Raw genomic sequence first — 22,217 nt, forward strand, 5'->3', positions numbered from 1 at the left:
ACTCCATTATATTCTTGAGAGAGAACCAGAGTGAAAAAGGCAAATAACATCTTAGTTTTATTGTGATCTTGAAAGGGTCCAGAGAGTAGGAGACTCCTGGGATCCCCAGCCCACACTTTGAAAACCACTATTCTGTGTGAATGGTGTCTATTCTGCAACATTTTGTGCCTAATACTATTCTTGTGTATTTACCCGTGTTGTTACCTGTGGATCTAATAATTCCCGTTAACTGCTACGTTGTATGTAATTCATTTGTTGTTGTCATATTGATACTCATTTACGATGTATTTAGCTTTTTAACTTTACAACAGTGCTGTTGAGAACATGTTTGGGTTTCCTCATGGTTACATTCTAGGGGCAGTGAAAACTGACTCCAAGTTGCATACTCACAAGTGAAATTTTGGATGATATGGTGGTATGTTTATCTTCAACTCCGAGACAGTACCAAATTACCCTTTAAATTATATCAGCTTACACCATTGTAGTAGAGTGTACTTGGATTTACAGACTCTACTTAGGTCACCAACACTTGCTCTGTTGTCAAAGTTCTTTATGTTTTGTAAAGTAAGTGTGAAATGGTATCTCATTATTTTAAATATTTCTGACCCTGTGGCTGGCCATTTTATGAGTGGATTTTTTTGTTTTGAAGTGTAAAAATAAATATAGGCAAATATATCAGTCTTTTTCTGTATGATTTCCTTTATGGATTAGCCTTTTTGGGTCTTAATATTTTAAAACTTGTTTTCTACCTGATCCAGCAACATTTGTTAATTGGCTGGCTCATCTTTCACTATTAATTTGTAATACTACCACAGTAAGACACACACACATACACATAAATATATGTATGTATGTATGTATGTATGTATGTATGTATGTATGTATTTCTGAGTTCTGAATTCTACTTTGGTTTATTCCTTCATTCATTGGTTTATCAAATATAATTACCAGGAGTATACCAGATGCTCTTAGTATTGGGATATGCTAGCAAATAAAAGTGGCAAGTGTAATATGTGTTTGTTAGAATTTTAGGGTTGGTGTGTGTGGTTGGTAGAAAAATGAAAATTTAGCATATCACTTGGCAAGAAGTGCTGTGTGGAAAATGAAAGGAGAGTAAGGAGGATAGGACTGAGGTGCTGGCTAGGTTGGGTCAAAGGGGTTGCCATTTAAGTAGGAGGGGTTAGGGTGCTTTGAAGGAAGTCTCTGGCAAGAGCATTCCAGTCCTGAGGTGGGAGTTGGCTTAATATTATCCAGGAAAAACAAGGAGAGCCTGTGTGGCTTAAACAAAGTGAACACGGGTTGAGGAGCAGGAGACAAGTAGAGAAGTAGTTAGGAGCCATCCAGTGTATGGACTTGGAGGCTGTGGTGAGGACATTCATTTTTATTTCCACTTTGAGAAGATGGGAAGCAATTACAACTTTTAAACAGAGGAGTGACATACTCTGACTTAAGAATTCAAGGCTCACACTGGCTACTGTGTTGAGACCTGTGGTGGTGAAGGTGGAAGCAGGGAAGCCAGGACATGGCTGGTTGGTGCTTGGACTTGGGTGAAGTGCTGGAGGTAAGGTAAGCAGAAGTGTTGTACTTTTATTTTTTCTGTCTAATAAGTTTTGGTTTTATGTTAGCCAGTGTGTAAATGAATGCAGAGTTCCAGACAGTGTCTTTTCATCAGAGAAGGTTTCCCTTTCTTCGCTGGCAGACAGGCTGAGGGGACAACACAGTCAGGACCAAGCTAGGCCAGTGGCGCCTCTGTGGTCTTGGTGAGATCACTGGCTCATTTCTGTCACTTTGGTGTGGTCCTTCTGAGCTGAGAGTTCTCAAGAGACTATTGATAATTCATTTCTTCCCCCACAAATATTTGTCCCTTGACATTAATCATATAGTAATTGTAGCAAAATTATTAGGAACATCTACCATCTACTAATTTTCTGGAATTTCAGTATTGAGGCAAGTGACTTTCAGTACAGAATCTGTGGCAAACAGACATGGATGTTCAATACTCTCAGGAAAGTAAAATTTGAAAAGTAGTATATTCAGTTAGAAGATCTTAAAATATATAGTTTTGCTTTTCCCATGAAAATGTTTTCAGGTAATTTAAATGCTAAAAAATTAGCCACTTACTAATTTAGTCAGGTTGCTCTAAGGCAGGCGTCCTCAAACTACGGCCCGCGGGCCACATGGGGGTGTTTTTGCCGTTTTGTTTTTTTACTTCAAAATAAGATATGTGCAGTGTGCATAGGAATTTGTTCATAGTTTTTTTTTAAACTATAGTCCGGCCCTCCAACAGTCTGAGGGACAGTGAACTGGCCCCCTGTTTAAAAAGTTTGAGGACCCCTGCTCTAAGGACTTGACTGTTTAATTGGCCCTTAAGCTCATATGTATATATAACTTTTTTATATTTTCCTAAGCAGTTTAGCGTAATAATTAAGAAGAAGAACTTTGAAACTTATCAAATTCTATTCCCACTCTGCCACTTACTACTTGTTTCACTTTGCAATCTACTTTCCTCTGTACCTTTGTTTCTTCATCTGTGAAATAGAAATGGTAATAGTATCACTGTTATAGGCTTGCTGTGAGGGATAAACTGATAAATCCATAGAGATTACTTAGCATCATCTTCATACTTAGTAAGCACTCAGTAAATGTTAGGTTTACTATGTTTATTTCCCATTTTTATATTTTAAATATTTGGTTTCCCAAATAAAACAAACATACATTATATATAAACTAGAGGCCCGATGCATGAAGTTTCGTGCAAGGACAGGCCTTCCTTCCCCTGGCTGCCGGCACCACCTTCGCTCTGACGGAGCCGCCTTTTCGCCTTCCTGTGCTGCCCAGAGGCCCGGAGTGGCTGGGGCAGTGCAGAACGCCCCTGGCCCCTTGGCGCCTGTGTATGCAAATTAGCCCTCCATCTTTGTTGGGTTGATTTGCATACTCACTCCTGATTGGCTGGTGGGCGTCATGAAGGTACAGTCAATTTGCATCATACTCTTTTATTAGTGTAGATATATATATTTGGTTCAGAAGACAGATGCATTATTACATCCTCTACCATCAGAAAGCCTTGCTGTTTTAACATAGCTAACAGTTCAGTCATTTCCAGACCTGGATCTTAGTTTCTGACTTTGTTAGTACCTGAGAATTTTGGTTTGTTACCAACTTCTAGAAGCAAAGCAGCTTGAATTAATATACTGCTTTCAAGTAGATGGGAATCAGTAATTTTGATTGCTGTTCTAGATTTATGAATAAAATTCCTATAAGCATTCATATACAGATTGTTGTGTAGCCTTGAGTTTTCACTTCACTTAGGTAAATATCTAGAAGTGGGATCCCTAGGCCATGGGGTAGGTGGGGTAAGTGTACATTTAACTTTTTAAGAAACTGCAAAACTTTTCCAAAGTGTCTGTACCACTGGAAATGACAGTATCATTGCTCCTTATCAGTGATAGCACTTGGTATTTTCAGGGGTTTCATTTACTTCAGCAATTCTAATAGGTGTCTAGTGCAGTGGTCGGCAAACTCATTAGTCAACAGAGCCAAATATCAACAGTACGACGATTGAAATTTCTTTTGAGAGCCAAATTTTTTAAACTTAAACTTCTTCTAACGCCACTTCTTCAAAATAGACTCACCTAGGCCATGGTATTTTGTGGAAGAGCCACACTCAATGGGCCAAAGAGCTGCATGTGACTCGCGAGCCGCAGTTTGCCGACCACGGGTCTAGTGGTATCTTCCTGTGGTTTTAATTTGTATTTCCCTAATGAGTTAATTGCATGATGAGAGACATGAAGCACATACCAGCAGAGGAAACTGTAAATGAAAAGGCCTTTGTATAATTGTATCTGATAAAAGTCATTGAAAGAAGGCCACTGTGACTGGACTATCATTTTGAAAAGGATACTCCGGCTGCAGCAGGAACTCTGGAGGGAGAGCTGGGAACATGTGGTTATTATGGTGGCCCAGGTGACAGATGATGGTAGTTTGGACTAAGGCAGCGATTTTCAACCAGTATGTTGCAAGAATTTTTAAAACATGCAATATCTGATATTTAGTCAGGGGCACTGACCTCTTTTCTCTTAGAATGTCAAATAAACAAAGACAATAGCCAACACAACAATGGCTGTCTGGTGTGAATGAATCAAAATAGATCTTTTTTTGTCAGATTGGCAAAAAATAATATTTTTTGCTGGTGTGCTGCAGACTTTTAGTAAATAGTTTGTGTGTGCCACAAAATGAAAAAGGTTGAAAATCACTTTTATAGGCTGAAGTGGGCTTGAGAGATTTTTATGAAGAAATATTGATAGGACATAATGATAAACTGGATCTTGGATGCCTTCGGATTGAAAGATTAAGAAGACAGTCATGGAAAGGATTATCTAAGTTTATGGTATTTATAATTACATGGGTTATGACCTCCACTGTGTATATTTCAGCACCTTACTCAGCACAAGGCATGTATAAAGTAAATATTTGTTGAAAATGAATGAGCATTGTTTTAGTTATGATCACATTATATTCAACTATAATATACATTATGAGTAGGTAATATATTCAGCAGAATTATACCCAATAATTTATCCTTTACATTGAAATTTAAAAATACACTGTACATCCAATGGGACCTAGACTATAGTTTATCTTTGTATAGTTTTTCCTAATAACATTTGTGTGACAAGCTAGTGTGCAGTACAGTCATTTTATAAGAGAAATGATGATGATAAAACACTTCAAACTTATACTGAATCCTTACTATTTTTCTTATTATTACAGTGGTTCCCAAATTTGTTCCCCCCATGCAACACATTTTAGCTTTGTCATAAACAATTCTAGCTTTTTACCGATTCAAAAAATTAGAAAGAAAATATTGAAATCTAGTTTCCTCAAGTTCCTTCTGCTCTTCTCAATTATGCTGAATTACTCACACACACACACACACACACACACACACTCACACTCACACTTTACTGTGGAAAATGTTATTGGCACTGCAACTATTTTGGACAAGTATTCTCCTTAAAGTAAGGAATTGAAACCTGTACAATATTTTCATTCTTAAACCTTAATTCATTTGGTAAAGCATATTTGTCACTAGTAATATCAATGTTTGAATACTAACTGTTAACATCGCAGGCGACAATGCTCACACTGCTTGTATGGATATGCCTTTCAGGTGTGTTCTGCTCCCGCTTTTGGGAATGAAGCCTCCCCAGCAAAGCCTGTACCTGCTTGTGGATTCTGTTGATGAAGGCTGTAATGTCACTGAAGGTGAACAGACGTCCACCAGCTTATCTGGGACTGTGGCAGAGCTTTTAGCTGGTCACCATGAGTTCTTTCCACCATGGCTATTGCTTCTCTGTTCTGCCCGGAAACAGAGTAAGGCTGTTACTAAAATGTTTACTGGTAAGCATGATTCCTTCCTGCTATCCTCCAGTGGTTTTCATGGATAAACTAGTCTCTGTGGCTCCTTAGAGGAGAGTATGCCGTGGAAAATCTGGTGGTTGCTTCCAGCAGTTCTTTACAACAGTACTTTTTTAAAGTTGTGTTGAAAATAAGCCATGGAATATTTTAAGATCCTTTAATATTACCTTTTTCAATATTCTTTTCCTAATTTTCTTAGCGAAGATTACGAGTATTTCATACCATGGTAGCTGCTATAGATCTATAGAGCTTCATTTATTCTGCTGTTATGTCACTGTCAGTTTGTGATATTCTAACTAGACTAAGCATCTTGAGAGTTGTGAATATGCCTTTTTTTAAATCAGTGGTAGCCCTGGCCAGTGTGGCTCAGTTGGTTGAGCTGGTTGAGCATTGTCCCATGCACCAAAGGGTTGCTGGTATCAGGTCAGAGCACATGCCCAGGTTTCGAGTTCAACCCCCAGTCAGGAGTGTGTACAGGAGGCAACTGATTGATATTTCTCTCTCTCTCTCTCCCTCTCCCGCTCTCTCTAAAATCATTAAAAACATTAAAAAAGTAAATGAATGGCAGTTACCAAGAAGGTTTTCCTGGTGTGAGAGGAGAGACAGAGGCAACAGCTTTTTAGGATACCTCTTGAAATACATCCTTTTTTAAAAATCCTTTTCTGATATGTGAGTAAACAATTGATATAATGTATAAAAGTACATGATCAATTGTTTTTTCTTTTAACTTTTTTTCTGACTCAACTGTTCTACTTTTCTTACTATCACAATAAAGTTGTGATCCTGTTAGATCATGTAAAGCATTCTTTGTGCTTTATGAAATAAAAAAGAGTGTAAAACAAGGACCACTCACAGGGCTTATAGTTGGAAAGAAAATAATTAAGTTATTGTTTAAGTAGCCATGTCAGTTTTAAGTAGTTCTATGCACTTTACAGTATGGTGAAACCTTATTAATTTGTTCAAATGATTTCCTCCCTCTATGGGTTGTCTCTTAGATTTCCTTGCTGCTAATGGCAGCACTTTTAGTTTCTATGTTTAGTATTTTTTGTTTTTGATAAAAACATAGTTGATAAGTTTGGGGTTAAAATGACAAGAGTGAACACTGATGGAGCACCTCAAGCCATCTCATCATGTAGGCATTGTTTCATCTCACGTTATCACAAGAAGAGAGAGACCACATTCACATAACTTTCATTACAGTATATTGTTATAATTTTTCTATTTTATTATTAACTATTGTTGATCATCTTTCTGTGCATAATTTATAAATTAAGCTTTATCATAAATATTGCTGTATAGGAAAGACAGTGTATATAAGGTTAGGTACTATCCATGGTCAGGCATCCACAGGAGGTCTGGGAATGTATCCCCTCCACATAAGGGGGGAGGGACTACTGTAATTCTTTTGAAATCTATTGTATGTAATCTATATATTGTCTTTGCTAGGATAGTTTATCAAACCACAAATTTATTTTCAGCACTATTTATTGACTCCCTTTCATCATACATTAAGTTCAGGTATGTGTGCATATATGTGTGTCAGTGTGTTATTGATGTATTTCTAAACTATGCTCTTCTGAACTGTCAGCATTTTTATGCCAGTGAAACATTGGTTAAATATTTTTAATTTTTTGGTACAGTTACTTCCTAGACCTCTTTGTCATTAATGTTATTCTAAATTATATATTTTTACCTATATTCCTCCAAACTGAGTTTAATAGCATATTTTCAAAAATTATAACTACCCATGATATAAACCAAAAATATTAGATTTGGTTTAAAATTTTATTTTAGTTTAGGAAGAGTCTGACATTTAATATATGCTTTTGTTCCATCTATGAACATAGCTTATATTTTAATTTATTCAGCTTTTTTCTTTGATTTGTCCTTATTTTTTATATAAGTTCTATGCACCTTCCTGCTTATTGCTACTGTTTTAAGTTGAAATATGTAGTTTTTAAACTGAGAAGTATGCATTCAAATTTAAAACTTGCAGGTGCCTGACCTTAGGGCAGTAACATTAAGGTTTTTACTATGTTTAAATCACTTTCATCTACTCATATCTAAGCACTTAACATTTTGTGAAGAGAATTTCTTTCCTCATGTATATACGGTACTGACCAATAACATTTTTATTAACAGCTTCAGATTAATGTAATGAAAAATCCCTTTGGCAGTTACCAAGAATCTTGACTAAATATGAAGGTATTATCATAAGCTACTAGCTATTGATACTTGTTATGGGACTAAAAGAAATAGCAGTTCATTTGAAAACATTTTGTGGATAAAAAATTAAACCTCAAAGTTTTTTATACATATTTTATCTGATTAAAAAAATAATACACCGGACTAGTGTGGTTCAGTGGTTAAGCATTGACCTATGAACCAGGAGGTCACGGTTTGATTCCTGGTCAGGGCATATGCCTGGGTTGTGGGCTCAGTCCTCAGGCGGGGGCGTGCAGGAGGCAGCTGATCAGTGATTCTCTCTCATCATTGATGTTTCTATATCTCTCTCCCTCTACCTTCCTCTTTGAAGTCAATAAAAATATATATTTTAAAAGTTTAAAAAAATACATGCTGCCTATAGGTAATGTTTTAAATGACATCATACTCAAATAGTACATCATTCAGAGATAAAATAATAATTAACCACTCTTGACCACTTTGGATTAAATTCTGTGTATGTTACCCTACCTAGTTGAAAATCATGCTGTCAATTCAAATTCTATTTTGTAAATTTAACATTTACAAGCCTTCAGTGTCACTATATTGTCTTTTTAATAGTTATTTTAATGGATACATAATTTATTATGTATCAATATGCCAGAGTTCACTTAACTTTCTTATTATCATGCTGTTAGGTTTTATTATTATACTAGAGGCCCATTGCACGAAATTTGTGCACTCGTGGGGCGGGGGGGGGGCGGGTCCTCCAGCCTGGCCTGTGCCCTGTCACAGTGCAGGAGCCCCACGATCCATGGCCCCAAAGAGGTAGGGTCCGCCCACCCATCCGGGACTCCTCAATGGATTGTCCCAAAGAGGTAGGCCGGAGCCGGGCATCCCACCTCCGTGCTGTGTGGACCTGGGAGGCAGGACCCCTAGGACCCCCAGGCAGGCCTCGCAGTGCGGGGATGGGAGCAAGTGGGACTCCCAGGCAGGCTCTGTGCTGAGCACGCAGTGTCAAGCCCAGCCCTGCCCGCCTGCACACGCCCACTGTGTGCACAGCCATCTTGTGACGGCGTGAGGGCATCACGGCGTGATGACCACTTAGGCTTTTATTAGTAAGGATATTCTATCCCCACAGATTCTTCAGGATAATAAATAGCTGCATTGAGCATCAGTTTATAAATTTTGGCACAGGTGCTATCATTCTACTTTCATTAGCACTGAGTAATCTCACATCCTGAGAAATGTCTTAAGTAAGGATATAAAAGTGGTCAAACATTTCAGTAAATCGTGTTTATATTCGCCTAAAATTTTTGAGCATTTTTCAGCCTTATAAAATTTTTTAAAGTGTTTTAATATAATGTACTAAAATTGTGCATGTTCCTAAGAAGGGAATTACATGTACAATGGTCAGAAGCTGCACTGTAATAAAAGCAATTATTTTCAGTAACTTTAACTCAAGAAATTCAAATTGTTAGTTAGATATTCTTAGTTCTGTATTAATGAACAAATAACTATCATTAATGATGAACACATTAATTGATTCTATGTAAATTCATATTACTAAGTATATTAAGATTTGGGAGCGCTTTGTTTTTTTAATTGCAAGTATTTTATATCTATACTTGATGAAATTTTATCTGCTTTATTTTAGAATTAATCCTATGGCTCTATCCTCTACCCTTCAATCCCCTATCAAGCACTTGCACTTTCTTTCACAACTTTCTCTGCCCATTGCCATCTTAATGTAAAGAGCAAAAACTTCAAAGTCAAAATAATCAGAATCCTGGATCTATGATTTACCAGCTGGGCTACTTTGGGCAATTCACCTGACATTTCTGAGCTTTAGCTTCTTCATTTTTATATTCTTTAATTTTTAAAAATATATATTTTATTGATTCCAGAGAGGAAGGGAGAGGGAGAGAGAGATAGAAACATCAATGATGAGAGAAAATCATTGATCAGCTGCCACCTGTATGACCCTACTGGAGACTGAGCCCACAACCCAGGCATCTGCCCTGACTGGGAATCAAACGGTGACCTCCTGGTTCACAGGTAGAGATGCTCAACCATTGAGCTGCACCAGCCAGGCAGCTTCTTCATATTTAAAGTAAGGAAACTTATCTCACAGGTTTGACATAAAAAGAAGTTAGGTATGATAAGTACTTGAAGTGCTGCTTTAAAACTAGTTGACTCAGTAATTGTTGATCTCTCTTATTTGTTTCTCAGGAACTGAACCTGTTACTATGAGGTTTAGCCTGTTTTAATTATCTCAGGTTTCAGTTGTGATATCTAAAGTGAAGTAGGTTTAAATTATAAATATTTATTCATAGTAGGTACTGTAATCTAGTTTGGAGAGAAAGCTGATAAATTCAGTTTTGTGATACTAAGCTTGAAGTAGGTTTCAGTTGTGATATCTAAAGTGAAGTAGGTTTAAATTATAAATATTTATTCATAGTAGGTACTGTAATCTTTTATGTAAATCAGTCAATATCTACAAGATCATTTTGGAAACTTTAAAACACTTTATAATGTAAGATAGTTATTATTAAAAAAATTTTTTATTAGCAACATTCCAGGTGTTTTTCAACTTAAATTGTTTAATGATTTTTATAAAGCCAAGAGCAAATGAACACACAGAAAAAAAGTTAAGAGATAAGTCCCTCATGTCCTTGGTAAATGTAGATTGTTATAAATTTCAGTGCACATTTTAAACTCTCCTTGGATCAAAAATGTCTTTGTTATAATCAAAATTTACCTTTTAAAATTCTATTGAAAAGCATCTATTATCTGTATAATTAATAATCAGTTGTACATGTATATAATTACAGATTTTTATTTTTATATAGATTTAAAGCTATGAAAATTTATTTCTTCATATGTCATTCTTAGTAGGTTGTGTTTTCAATAAATTTATCTATTTCATGTAAGTACTTCAAGCTTAGTATCACAAAACTGAATTTATCAGCTTTCTCTCCAAACCTATTATTTCTCCTTCAGTAATATCTTTTCCATCCTGTTCTATCAAGCCAGAAATTAAGTCAATGCTGACTCCTCTCTTTCCTTCTCCATATTTGCTCAGCTCCATGCATCTAGCTCTTACTAATAATTCCCAAACTCACATTTCATTTGTATCTGTTCTGCTGTGGTTGTTCAGGCCCTTAGTGATTCTTATCTAGACTGGATCACAGACTCTTTGAAAAGTCTTGCCTCCATAGTAACAGGTGACCATCTCCAATCTCTGCTCAATTTCTAGAGTTGTTTCTCTTAAGGGAATTAATTTACTCAGCAGTTTTTTTCTTCTGTAAGATGAATACATGTGTTTAATAAATTCCTGTCTGTAAATCAGGATATCATCTCCCTTTAGAAAATGAAATTATGGTTCCCTTTAAAGAAGTTAAAAGTGAATTTTAGATAGCTTTAACTAGTATGTTATGTTGGTTTAAATATATTAAGCTGCTTTATTTTTACAATGCTGAAGTTTTGTTAGCAAATTGCATCTTAAGGTTCAAGCTATTTATTGACAACCTGACATTTAATTTGACAACATGTAAAATAATGTTATTTAAAGGCCATGACAGGTGATATTCTAATTGGATATGAATATTCAGTCCCCTAATTAAAGCTAGTATATATTTAGTTATGCAGGTGGAAATATATAAAATTTTTTATATGAAAAAGATCAGCTGTAGAAACAAACAAATCTTATTTGTTGCTTCCTGCACTTCTTTCCCTAATCATTTGAGAGTTCAGAAAATCTTAACATGCCTTTATGGATATGTATGTAAGACTATCTAATGCTTATCATTGAAGTTGAGAGGGGCACAGAGCCACTACAATATGTCCCATTTGTAAACTGGAAAATGAAATTGTTTCTCTGCTATCAGTGTGTTATAGAAGGAAAAGAAAACTGATTTCTATACTAACAGGTATGGATTTCTTAGTATTAGTTCATGTATTATTGATTTATTTGCTTATTAGTTTATTATACACTGAAGACATTTTCTCTGAGTGTATGGCATCTTCTATAATTGTTTTCAAAAAATGACATCTACTTTTTTGTCTCTTCCCTAGGTTTTCGAAAAATAAGTTTAGATGACCTTCGGAAGGCATATATTGTTAAGGATGTGCAACAGTACATTCTCCATCGTTTAGATCAAGAAGAAGCTTTGCGACAACACCTCACAAAAGAAACTGCAGAGATGTTAAATCAACTGCATATTAAAAGCAGTGGGTGCTTTCTTTATCTAGAACGGGTTCTAGATGGAGTTGTAGAAAATTTTATTATGTTACGAGAGATCCGTGACATCCCAGGAACTCTAAACGGTCTCTATCTCTGGCTGTGTCAAAGACTTTTTGTGAGAAAGCAGTTTGCAAAGGTTCAGCCTATTTTGAATGTGATTCTTGCTGCCTGCCGACCTTTGACCATAACGGAATTATATCATGCAGTATGGACCAAAAATATGTCATTAACCTTGGAAGACTTTCAACGCAAGTTAGACGTGCTCTCCAAACTCCTTGTTGATGGACTAGGAAATACTAAAATCCTGTTTCACTACAGCTTTGCGGAGTGGCTTCTGGACGTGAAACACTGCACACAGAAGTATTTATGCAATGCAGCAGAAGGACACCGAATGCTGGCTATGAGTTATACCTGCCAAGCCAAGAATCTAACACCATTGGAAGCACAAGAATTTGCATTGCACTTAATTAACTCAAACTTACAGTTGGAGACAGCTGAGTTAGCTCTGTGGATGATATGGAATGGTACACCTGTCAGAGACTCCCTGTCAACCTTAATACCCAAGGAACAAGAAGTGCTACAGCTGTTGGTTAAAGCTGGTGCTCATGTGAACAGTGAAGACGATCGCACATCATGCATAGTCCGTCAAGCCTTAGAAAGAGAGGATTCCATTCGGACCTTACTAGATAATGGAGCGTCAGTAAATCAGTGTGATTCAAATGGGAGAACATTATTGGCTAATGCTGCATACAGTGGCAACCTTGATGTGGTGAATTTACTTGTCTCTAGGGGAGCAGATTTAGAGATAGAAGATGCTCATGGGCACACACCACTTACCCTGGCTGCCAGACAAGGACATACCAAGGTGGTTAATTGTTTGATTGGGTGTGGAGCAAACATCAATCATACTGATCAGGATGGCTGGACAGCGTTAAGATCTGCTGCTTGGGGTGGTCACACGGAGGTAGTTTCTGCACTACTTTATGCCGGTGTGAAAGTGGATTGTGCGGATGCTGACAGCCGAACAGCTTTGAGAGCAGCAGCTTGGGGAGGACACGAGGATATTGTACTGAATTTGCTACAACATGGTGCTGAAGTCAACAAAGCTGATAATGAAGGGAGGACTGCCTTGATAGCAGCGGCATACATGGGACACAGAGAGATTGTGGAACACCTTCTGGACCACGGAGCGGAAGTGAATCATGAGGATGTTGATGGCAGGACTGCACTCTCTGTAGCTGCACTTTGTGTGCCTGCAAGTAAAGGACACGCATCAGTTGTCAGCCTTTTAATTGATCGAGGTGCTGAAGTAGATCATTGTGATAAAGATGGCATGACCCCACTGCTGGTGGCTGCCTACGAAGGACACGTTGATGTGGTTGACTTGCTTCTAGAGGGGGGAGCAGATGTAGATCACACAGATAACAATGGTCGTACACCCCTCTTGGCAGCTGCTTCTATGGGCCATGCTTCAGTCGTGAACACACTTTTGTTTTGGGGTGCAGCTGTGGATAGCATTGATAGTGAAGGTAGGACAGTCCTCAGCATAGCCTCAGCCCAAGGCAATGTTGAAGTGGTACGCACTCTACTGGATAGAGGGTTAGATGAAAATCACAGAGATGATGCTGGATGGACACCTTTGCACATGGCAGCTTTTGAAGGTCACAGATTAATATGTGAAGCACTTATTGAACAAGGTGCCAGAACAAATGAGATTGATAACGATGGACGAATACCTTTCATATTAGCTTCGCAAGAGGGTCATTATGATTGTGTTCAGATATTACTGGAAAATAAATCCAACATTGATCAAAGAGGTTATGATGGTAGAAATGCCCTGCGGGTTGCTGCACTAGAAGGACACAGGGACATTGTTGAACTACTTTTTAGCCATGGAGCTGACGTTAATTACAAAGATGCTGATGGTAGGCCTACCCTTTATATTCTGGCCTTAGAAAACCAACTTACAATGGCTGAGTATTTTTTAGAAAATGGTGCAAACGTAGAAGCGAGTGATGCGGAAGGAAGGACAGCACTTCATGTTTCCTGCTGGCAAGGCCATTTGGACATGGTGCAGGTTCTGATAACCTACCATGCTGACATCAATGCCGCAGACAATGAAAAGCGATCTGCCTTGCAGTCTGCAGCGTGGCAGGGCCACGTGAAAGTGGTGCAGCTTCTGATTGAGCACGGAGCTGTTGTTGACCACACTTGTAATCAAGGTGCGACTGCCCTCTGCATTGCAGCCCAGGAAGGGCACATCGATGTTGTGCAGGTTCTCCTGGAGCACGGTGCTGATCCCAACCACGCAGATCAGTTCGGACGCACTGCTATGCGCGTGGCAGCTAAAAACGGACACTCTCAGATAATTAAATTATTAGAAAAATATGGTGCATCTAGTTTGAACGGCTGTTCCCCCTCTCCTGTTCACACAATGGAGCAGAAGCCTCTACAATCAGTGTCTTCGAAAATGCAGTCGTTAACAATTAAATCAAATAGCTCTGGCAGTACTGGCGGAGGGGACATGCAGCCTTCACTGCGTGGTTTACCGAATGGGCCAGCGCATGCATTCAGTTCTCCTTCAGAATCTCCAGATTCTACAGTCGATCGTCAGAAATCATCCTTGTCAAATAATTCCCTGAAAAGCTCAAAAAATTCATCTTTGAGAACTACTTCGTCTACAGCAACGGCTCAAACAGTGCCAATTGATAGCTTTCACAGCCTGTCCTTTACTGAGCAGATCCAGCAGCATTCGCTGCCCCGCAGTAGAAGTCGACAGTCCATTGTGTCCCCGTCTTCCACAACACAGTCCTTGGGACAGAGCCATAACTCCCCCTCCAGTGAATTTGAGTGGAGTCAGGTAAAGCCCAGTTTGAAGTCAACTAAAACAAATAAAGGGGGGAAATCAGAAAATTCCAGCAAATCTGGGTCAGCTGGGAAAAAAGCTAAACAAAATAATTCCTCACAGCCAAAGGTTTTAGAATATGAAATGACTCAGTTTGATTCAAGAGGGCCTGCAGCCAAACCCGGGTCCAGCACACCCCCTAAACAAACACCCGCAGAATCTCAGTGCAAGATTATGATACCGTCTGCTCAGCAAGAAGTTGGTCGATCTCAGCAGCAGTTTCTCATTCACCAACAAAGTGGGGAACAGAAGAAGAGAAATGGAATAATGACAAACCCAAATTACCATCTTCAGAGCAACCAGGTGTTTCTGGGTAGGGTCTCAGTCCCGAGAACCATACCAGACAGAGGGCACCAGGAAGTGCTGGAAGGGTACCCTTCGTCAGAGACGGAATTAAGCCTTAAACAGGCCCTGAAGCTTCAGATTGACGGTTCTGACCCTAGTTTCAACTATAAGAAGGAGACACCATTATAACAGGTAACATCTCATCAACATTAAGAATAAAATGCAAAAGTCTGGTTCCCTTTACTTAGGAATTTGAACTTTCCCAGCTCGAGCACTCCCTTTCCTACTTTTATTGTCCCAAGAACTTACTATTTCACATACTTTATATGTTTTATGTATTATTGTGTTTATTATTTGTCTCCTTCCAACTTAAGTGTAACCTTTGTGAGGGTAGGGATTGTTACCTGTTTCACTGCTGTATTCCATGCATTGGGGATACTGCTTGGATTTACAGTAGTTTCTCAGTAAAAATGTGGTGAATAAGAATGAATGAATGAATGAATGAATGTACTGTTTATGGATCTCAGATTAAGAATTCCTTCTTATACAGTCATTTTCCTTCTTAAAATTTCTTTGATGGTAACCGAGAGAGGGGCTATTTCTGTAATACTCCTTGGTTTGAATAAAATAGTGTATGTAGTGCTTAGTAGATAGATAGTAAATATTAATTTCCTAACTTTTCATCCAAGGAGTCCAAGATTTAATCAGCAAAAGGTAATTTTTAGTAGGACAGATTCTTAAGACTCTTCAAGTAAAGTTTGCACACACCAGGAATGGGGGTGGAAAGAAGATTAATGGCTATATTGGCAAGCGAGGTTTTAGGTCCCACTATATTTAGACATAAGAATTAAATGTTTAAACCTCAAAAATAAATTCATATTTATTAAATAAAAACACTCTTCTTCCCACTTCAGTGGATGATTCACTAATTATATAAGGGAAGTTAATGGGAAAATAGATAACATGATTTTATATTATCGATACTTTTTTAAAAGCACATTTCTGATATTGGAGATAGATCAAAGATTTCATTAGGAATATTTTCCTACTTTTATTACAGGTATGTTTATCCCAGATTCCTTAATTATTTTTATCCTCTATTGTACTCTTTCCTTTTAGCAAATGGAAATCTCTTTCTTATGCTTCTTTTGTCTTTGGAGATACAGTATTTTAGGTGACACATTATCATAAATTTTGCTATACCTTCTAATAATAAACACTTTCATGTGAATCTAGGAACAACTGGTCAAAGCTCATTAAAAATTAACAGGTACAAAGTAGTTAATTCATTCCCCATTGTTGTTTATTTTAAAAATACTTAGTTCTGATAGTATCACTCTCCAACTCTCATGATATCTTTTGTAAAGGCAAAGTATAAATATGTATATTAACCAGCAAAACACATGAATTAAGGTAAACATTTTGTGGAATCCTTAAAAGTGGTTTATAAGTTAAATAATGAATCTCAGATAATCTACTTTGTTCTTTACATGGTAAGTTTATATAGTCTTAATAGGGTTTTAAAATTATATGTAGTTAAATAATAAGTATAATGTAGAAATTAATATATTTTTTTAACTTTTGCATTAGTTTCCTGTTCTGTGAGACAGAAGACATTGTGATTGGAGTGGTTCTTCAACTACTGGATGGAAACATAACATGCCTGTTGATTGCTGGAAAAAAAAGAAGAATGTGATATTTGCAGTTCAGTTACCTTAATTACTGTAATGTGCCTAAATAGCAAGGCTGCCTTCTCAATGTAACCCTCTGTGCTTAAAAATTTCATTTAGTGTGCTTTGTATTCACTACACAAGAATAAGCACTTTTTGAAAATGCAGGTGTATACTGCAGTTCCCTGATAAAAGCTGAAAATTTTTTGAGTATTTTAAGTTAAGATTTGATAAATGTGCATGTGCCATGATCAGATATATATGAAAGGCAGTGTTTCTTGTATTTATTTTTTTTCTTTTTGTGGCAAACAAAAGTTAAGCCTACTGTTTCAGTCACATTTGCATTGCTGTAGTGTGTGGCTTGTTTCCTGTATCTTTAAAAATGTCACTCATTAAAATAAATCATGCAACTATTTATACTCACTACACCTTCAGCATTGGTTGAAAATGAGTTTCTATTTAATGCCATTGAGGTGAAGAAAAATGGTTTCTTCGTAGATTTAAAAATAATTTCTAGTATTTTAGGGAGCTGCTGTAAGTAGTTTAAATTTGGATTTCCCAGTAGAATCCTCCTAATCTCTGGCTAAATGTGTCAAAAAGAAAAAGACTATAGGCAGAACAAAGTTCTGTTTCATTCAATGGGGTACAGTTTCACCTTCCATTCACTCATCATTCTACCTCCAAGAAGACAGACTGTCATTCTCGAGGTATGGAAGTCTCAGGACAGAGCCACGCTGCAGCCGCATGTGTATGTGGGAGGAGCTATGCCTGTCTCTCTGAGGGTAGATTTTTGATCCCTGAACAATTCATTGACTACCCTTATCTCTACCGTCCAGTTGAATCAAATACAATTTACCAGTGTGAATTTTAATGCTGGCTTCTCTCTCAGTTGCCTCTATTTTGTAAATCACTGCATGATGGAAATAGCCCCCACTCAAAATCAGTTGGATCAATTTTAGTGGTTAGTTTGAATATTCTTGAATGTAATAAGTGTTGTCCTTCACAGATGATACCACTAACCTGTCAGTCATAACACGTGTATTTTTTATTGGTATTTGATAAACAGTAATTTTTTTGTCCACATACTCTTTCCTGCTTTCTTCTTTGAACAATTGTCTGTGGGATGATTGAATGCTATGGTTAAGGGTGAGGTCTGTGACCAAGGAAAACAGAGTTGACCAGCTCAGAGGAGCATGCAACCCACAGCCTTGGCCTTCTAGATGGACTCTAACCCAGTGGGACAGTTGAGTGGGTGGTTGTATGTCTGGAAAGGTTAGAATGTACTTAGAAGCCAAGGGTATGGGTTTGATATTTAAATAAGCCTTGAAAAATCTCACAAAATCCAGAAGTTCTGTTCTTTCCATATATTGTTGATAAGGAGGAGGAATGAGGAAAGAGAATTTGGAGATTTAGCACAAAACTTACTATTGGAAGAGAATATTTAGGAAATGTCTTAGTAACAGAGGTCAGTAATGTCATCTTAAATGAAGGATACACATGTAGTACATTGTTCACAGAAACAGAAACGTGGAATTGGTTGTGATAAATTGGATCTTTGTGTAAGGCTTTTAATTTTGCTTTGGTTTTTTAAAGTCAGCAACACTCACTTTTTTTATGTCATCAAGTCATAATCAGGAGTAGGAAATGCATTAATAAGTTCACTCGCTATTAAGGTGACATGGCAATATGGATAACTCGAATGTGAATGTTTCAAGTATTGAATTTTTGTCCCTATGGGACATTTATTAAATACACTTAATAGGACTCTTGCAAAGTAGCCTTAGAAGTGTTAATGATTCTATTAATAAATATGAATATACACTATTATGAGAACCAATCTTACTCATATCTCAAATACAGTACATTTACATTACTGTAGAAGATGAAGCTCTAATGTTTTATTAGGTGTATTTTTTTTAGAAAGAGAACCCTGAAAGCTGCCAGTTTTTCTATTAACCTTGAATTATTGGAATTGTATTTATTTAATTTTATTGTTTGTTTTTTGTTTTTTGTTTTACAAAAAATGCACCTTGTGGCCAAAGGGCAAAGATATGACTCATTACATAAGGGATTTATGTTTTTCAAAGAGCTAAATGTTTTCATATACACATTATATTACCACTTGAAACAGTTGGTAGGAAGAGAACCTATTGGAAAAAATAAGATTTTCAATGTGATGTTTTTATATTATGTTTGGAATAGGACAAACACGGCCTTTAGTCAGGCTGAGGGTGAGAGGGTGCTGAGATGCCTGACTGCTGATTTCTTTCTGTACTGATTTAATACCAGGATTGAAAATGGCTTTTAATCCTTAAGAAGAGTAAAAATAGTCCCCAAAATATAACTCCTAAATAGCTATTTTAAGAATTAAAATGTTTAAATTTTATAAATCACTTGATGCCACTACACACCTATGATGCCATGTGCTTATAACGTTTTTATAATATTCCATCCATCCGTGTCCATCCCTAAAAGTCATGAGGTGGTAAAAAGGGAAGTGATAAAAAACACAGTACTGACGAATGAAAATCTGAATGCTTGTCGGAAAGGTTTGACCAGAACTCTGTGTACTGTGTAGCACACAGTATCTTCTATCCCTTTTCCTTGCCCCGCTCCTGCTGGAATCTTCACCAAAAATAATTCCTACTTAAAAAACAGGAGTAAATACTTTTCTCAATATTGTCTGGCTATGCAAATGTTTTGCTTCATGTCTCCATTTACATGTCTCAGCAAATGTAGTTACAAACAAATACTTTTTTTTCCGTTGGTTTGAGGTATGTAAATAGTCTAAAATGTACATTGAACTTCACAATGTAAAAGTTTTATTTTATTCCTTGTATTATATTAAGCAAAAATCCCTATGTATATGAAAGTGCATAATAAATATATTTGCTTTACAGAGGATATCTTGTTTTAATTTTATTTTTGAACCAATAGAACATGCATGACATGTTTACAGTAAAACAACTGTTACTTGTTTTACATTATTAACTTAGTTTAAATAAATACTGAGCAAATGAATTTGGAACTATTTCTTAAAAATGAGACAGGATTATTTTCCAAAGGAAGGCAGAGAAAAAGATCTAGCCTATAAATCTTCCTAAAGCTTCTGCAAGGACTTACTGTTTGTTTCTCCTGACTTATAAAATGCCTCCCCATGTTAGGTGTCATGCCTGTGAGATTGCAGTAATCCAAGAAATTGTGTGCATGTATGCTCCTTGACCGTCAGAATATTATGGCCATCTTGCATTTGATATTTTGGAGTTTTATTGCAAACATGGTCATTCGTTTTCCAAATAAATTTCTGTGTATTCTTCACTCAGTAAACTTGAGTCACTTCTTCACGACCTTCTGCTTCCCCAACCAGAGCACAATGGTGTGTGTGTGTGTTCTATTACTCCAAAGAGAGGTTTCTGAAAAGGCCAGCAAGGTCTTTTTTCTTAGGTAATTTTACAATAATTACAGGGTTCAGTAATTACCTTATATTCTTTATAAGTTTGTTGAATTAATAGGAACCTTATTTTAAATGATTTAATGTTTAAACACAAATGGTTGATTTACATAGAAAAATTTAAAACAGACTGGTTGACTAAATAAACATGGAATTTTCTAGCTGGTGGTCCAAAAAAATACACTGAGAACTTGGCAATGACTAGTGTTTTCACTCCTTTGCTCTAGTACTTGGAAGGATTCCAACTAATAGTACTGAGATACACACTGAAGGCTTAGATTCCTGAATTTCTGGGAAAATTTCAGTCATCATGCAAATATATGCCACTAATCTTATTTTCAGGAGAAGGCCTCTGCTTGCCTATTTTGCTATTATAATAAAATTATCCAAATTAAAATGGAGTCATTTGAAATTTATTGTATGTTTAGATTTCTACTCTTATTTTTACTTTTTCAATTACAGTTGATATTCACTATTATTTTGTATTAGTTTCAGGTGTACAGCATAGCAATTAGACAACCATCTACTTTACAAAGTGATCCCACCAATATTTCAAGTGCACACCTGACACTATAGTTATTACAATACTAGAAGCCCGGTGCACACAATTTGAGCATGGGTAGGGTCCCTAGGCCTGGCCGATGATCAGGGCGGATCAGGGCCTTCCAGCTGCCAGCCAGGGCCTTCCTTCATTCTGCGCCGCCCTCTGGTGGTCAGTGCACATCATAGCAAGCAGTCGAACTCCCAGTAGAACTCCCGAGAGGATACCACATATTAGCCTTTTATATATAGAGATTATTGACCATTTTCCCTATGCTGTACTTTATATCCCTGTGACTATTTTTGTGATTATATTGATATAATAGAGGCCCAGTGCACGAATTTGTACACAGGTGGGGTCTGGCTGGCCTGGTCCCAATTGGTGGATCGGGGCCAGGCCTGTTGGGAGGAGGAGATGGCAGGAGGTTGGCCGGCCAGCCCACCCCGATCAGGGTCCAATCAGGGCAGGGCTGGCTGGGGGGAGAGGCCACGGGCAATTGGCTGGCGGGCCCCACCCCAATTGGGGGAGGGGGGCCAGTTGGGGGTGGGGCCAGCAGTGGGGAGGAGCTGTGGGCAGTGGGGTGGCCAGCCCCGCCCATGAATGGGGCCTGGGGAGGGGCCATGGGAAGTTGGCCAGCCAGCCCCACTCCCAATCAGAGTGGGGAGTCCGATTGGGGGTGGAGCTGGCTGGGGGCAGGGGCTGTGGGCCAATTGGGGTGGTGGGGGCACATCGAGGGTGGGGCCGGCTGGAGGAGGAGCTACAGGAGGTTGGCTGGCCAGCCCTGCCCCCTATTGGGGTGGGGGGCAATCGGGGGCGGGTGGCTGGGTGGAGTGGCCACAGGAGGTTGGCCAGCAGGCCCCATTTCCCAATTGGGTGGTTCACTGGCCTCAGTGGGCATCACAGCAACCGGTCGTTCTGGTGTTCAGGTTGCTGGCTTTTTATATATATAGAACAGAGGCCCGGTGCACGAAATTCGTGCACGGGGGTGTGTGTCCCTCAGCCCAGCCTGCACCCTCTCCAATCTGGGACCCCTCGAGGGATGTCCGACTTCCCGTTTAGGCCCGAACCCGGTAGGATCGAGCCTAAATGGGAAGTCAGACATCCCTCTCACAATCCAGGACTGCTGGCTCCCAACTGCTCGCCTGCCTGCCTTCCTGATTGCCCCTAACCACTTCTGCCTGCCAGCCTGATCACCCCCTAACCATTCCCCTGCCAGCCTGATTGATGCCTAACTGCTCCCCTGCCAGCCTGTTTGCCCCTAACTGCCCTCCCCTGCAGGCCTGGTCCCCCCCCAACTGCTCTCCCCTGCAGGCCTGGGTCCCCCCCAACTGCCCTTCCCTGCAGTCCTGGTCACCCCCAACTTCCCTCCTCTGCCGGCCTGGTCCCTCCCAACTGCCCTCCCCTGCTGGCCATCTTGTGGTGGCCATCTTGTGTCCACATGGAGGCAGCCATTTTTTACCACTTGGGGGCAGCAATCTTGTGTGTTGGAGTGATGGTCAATTTGCATATCACTCTTTTATTATATAGGATTTGTACTT

At 38.4% G+C, this 22,217-nt stretch overlaps 1 protein-coding gene across 1 annotated transcript in view; it reads left to right on the top strand.

The window, feature by feature from the left end:
* The window catches only part of ANKRD50 (ankyrin repeat domain containing 50), a 33,788-nt gene extending 13,783 nt beyond the window's left edge, over positions 1–20,005 (top strand). Inside the window, exons 4-6 of the mRNA XM_054717756.1 lie at positions 5,171–5,400; positions 11,659–15,209; positions 16,608–20,005. Of these exons, the coding sequence (XP_054573731.1) occupies positions 5,171–5,400; positions 11,659–15,206 (3,778 nt within the window). The 3' untranslated portion in view covers positions 15,207–15,209; positions 16,608–20,005. The remainder of the gene's footprint in view (positions 1–5,170; positions 5,401–11,658; positions 15,210–16,607) is intronic.
* Positions 20,006–22,217: the final 2,212 nt, after the last annotated feature.

Source organism: Eptesicus fuscus, chromosome 6 (assembly GCF_027574615.1).
Source record: "Eptesicus fuscus isolate TK198812 chromosome 6, DD_ASM_mEF_20220401, whole genome shotgun sequence".
Classification (NCBI taxonomy): Eukaryota; Metazoa; Chordata; class Mammalia; order Chiroptera; family Vespertilionidae; genus Eptesicus; species Eptesicus fuscus.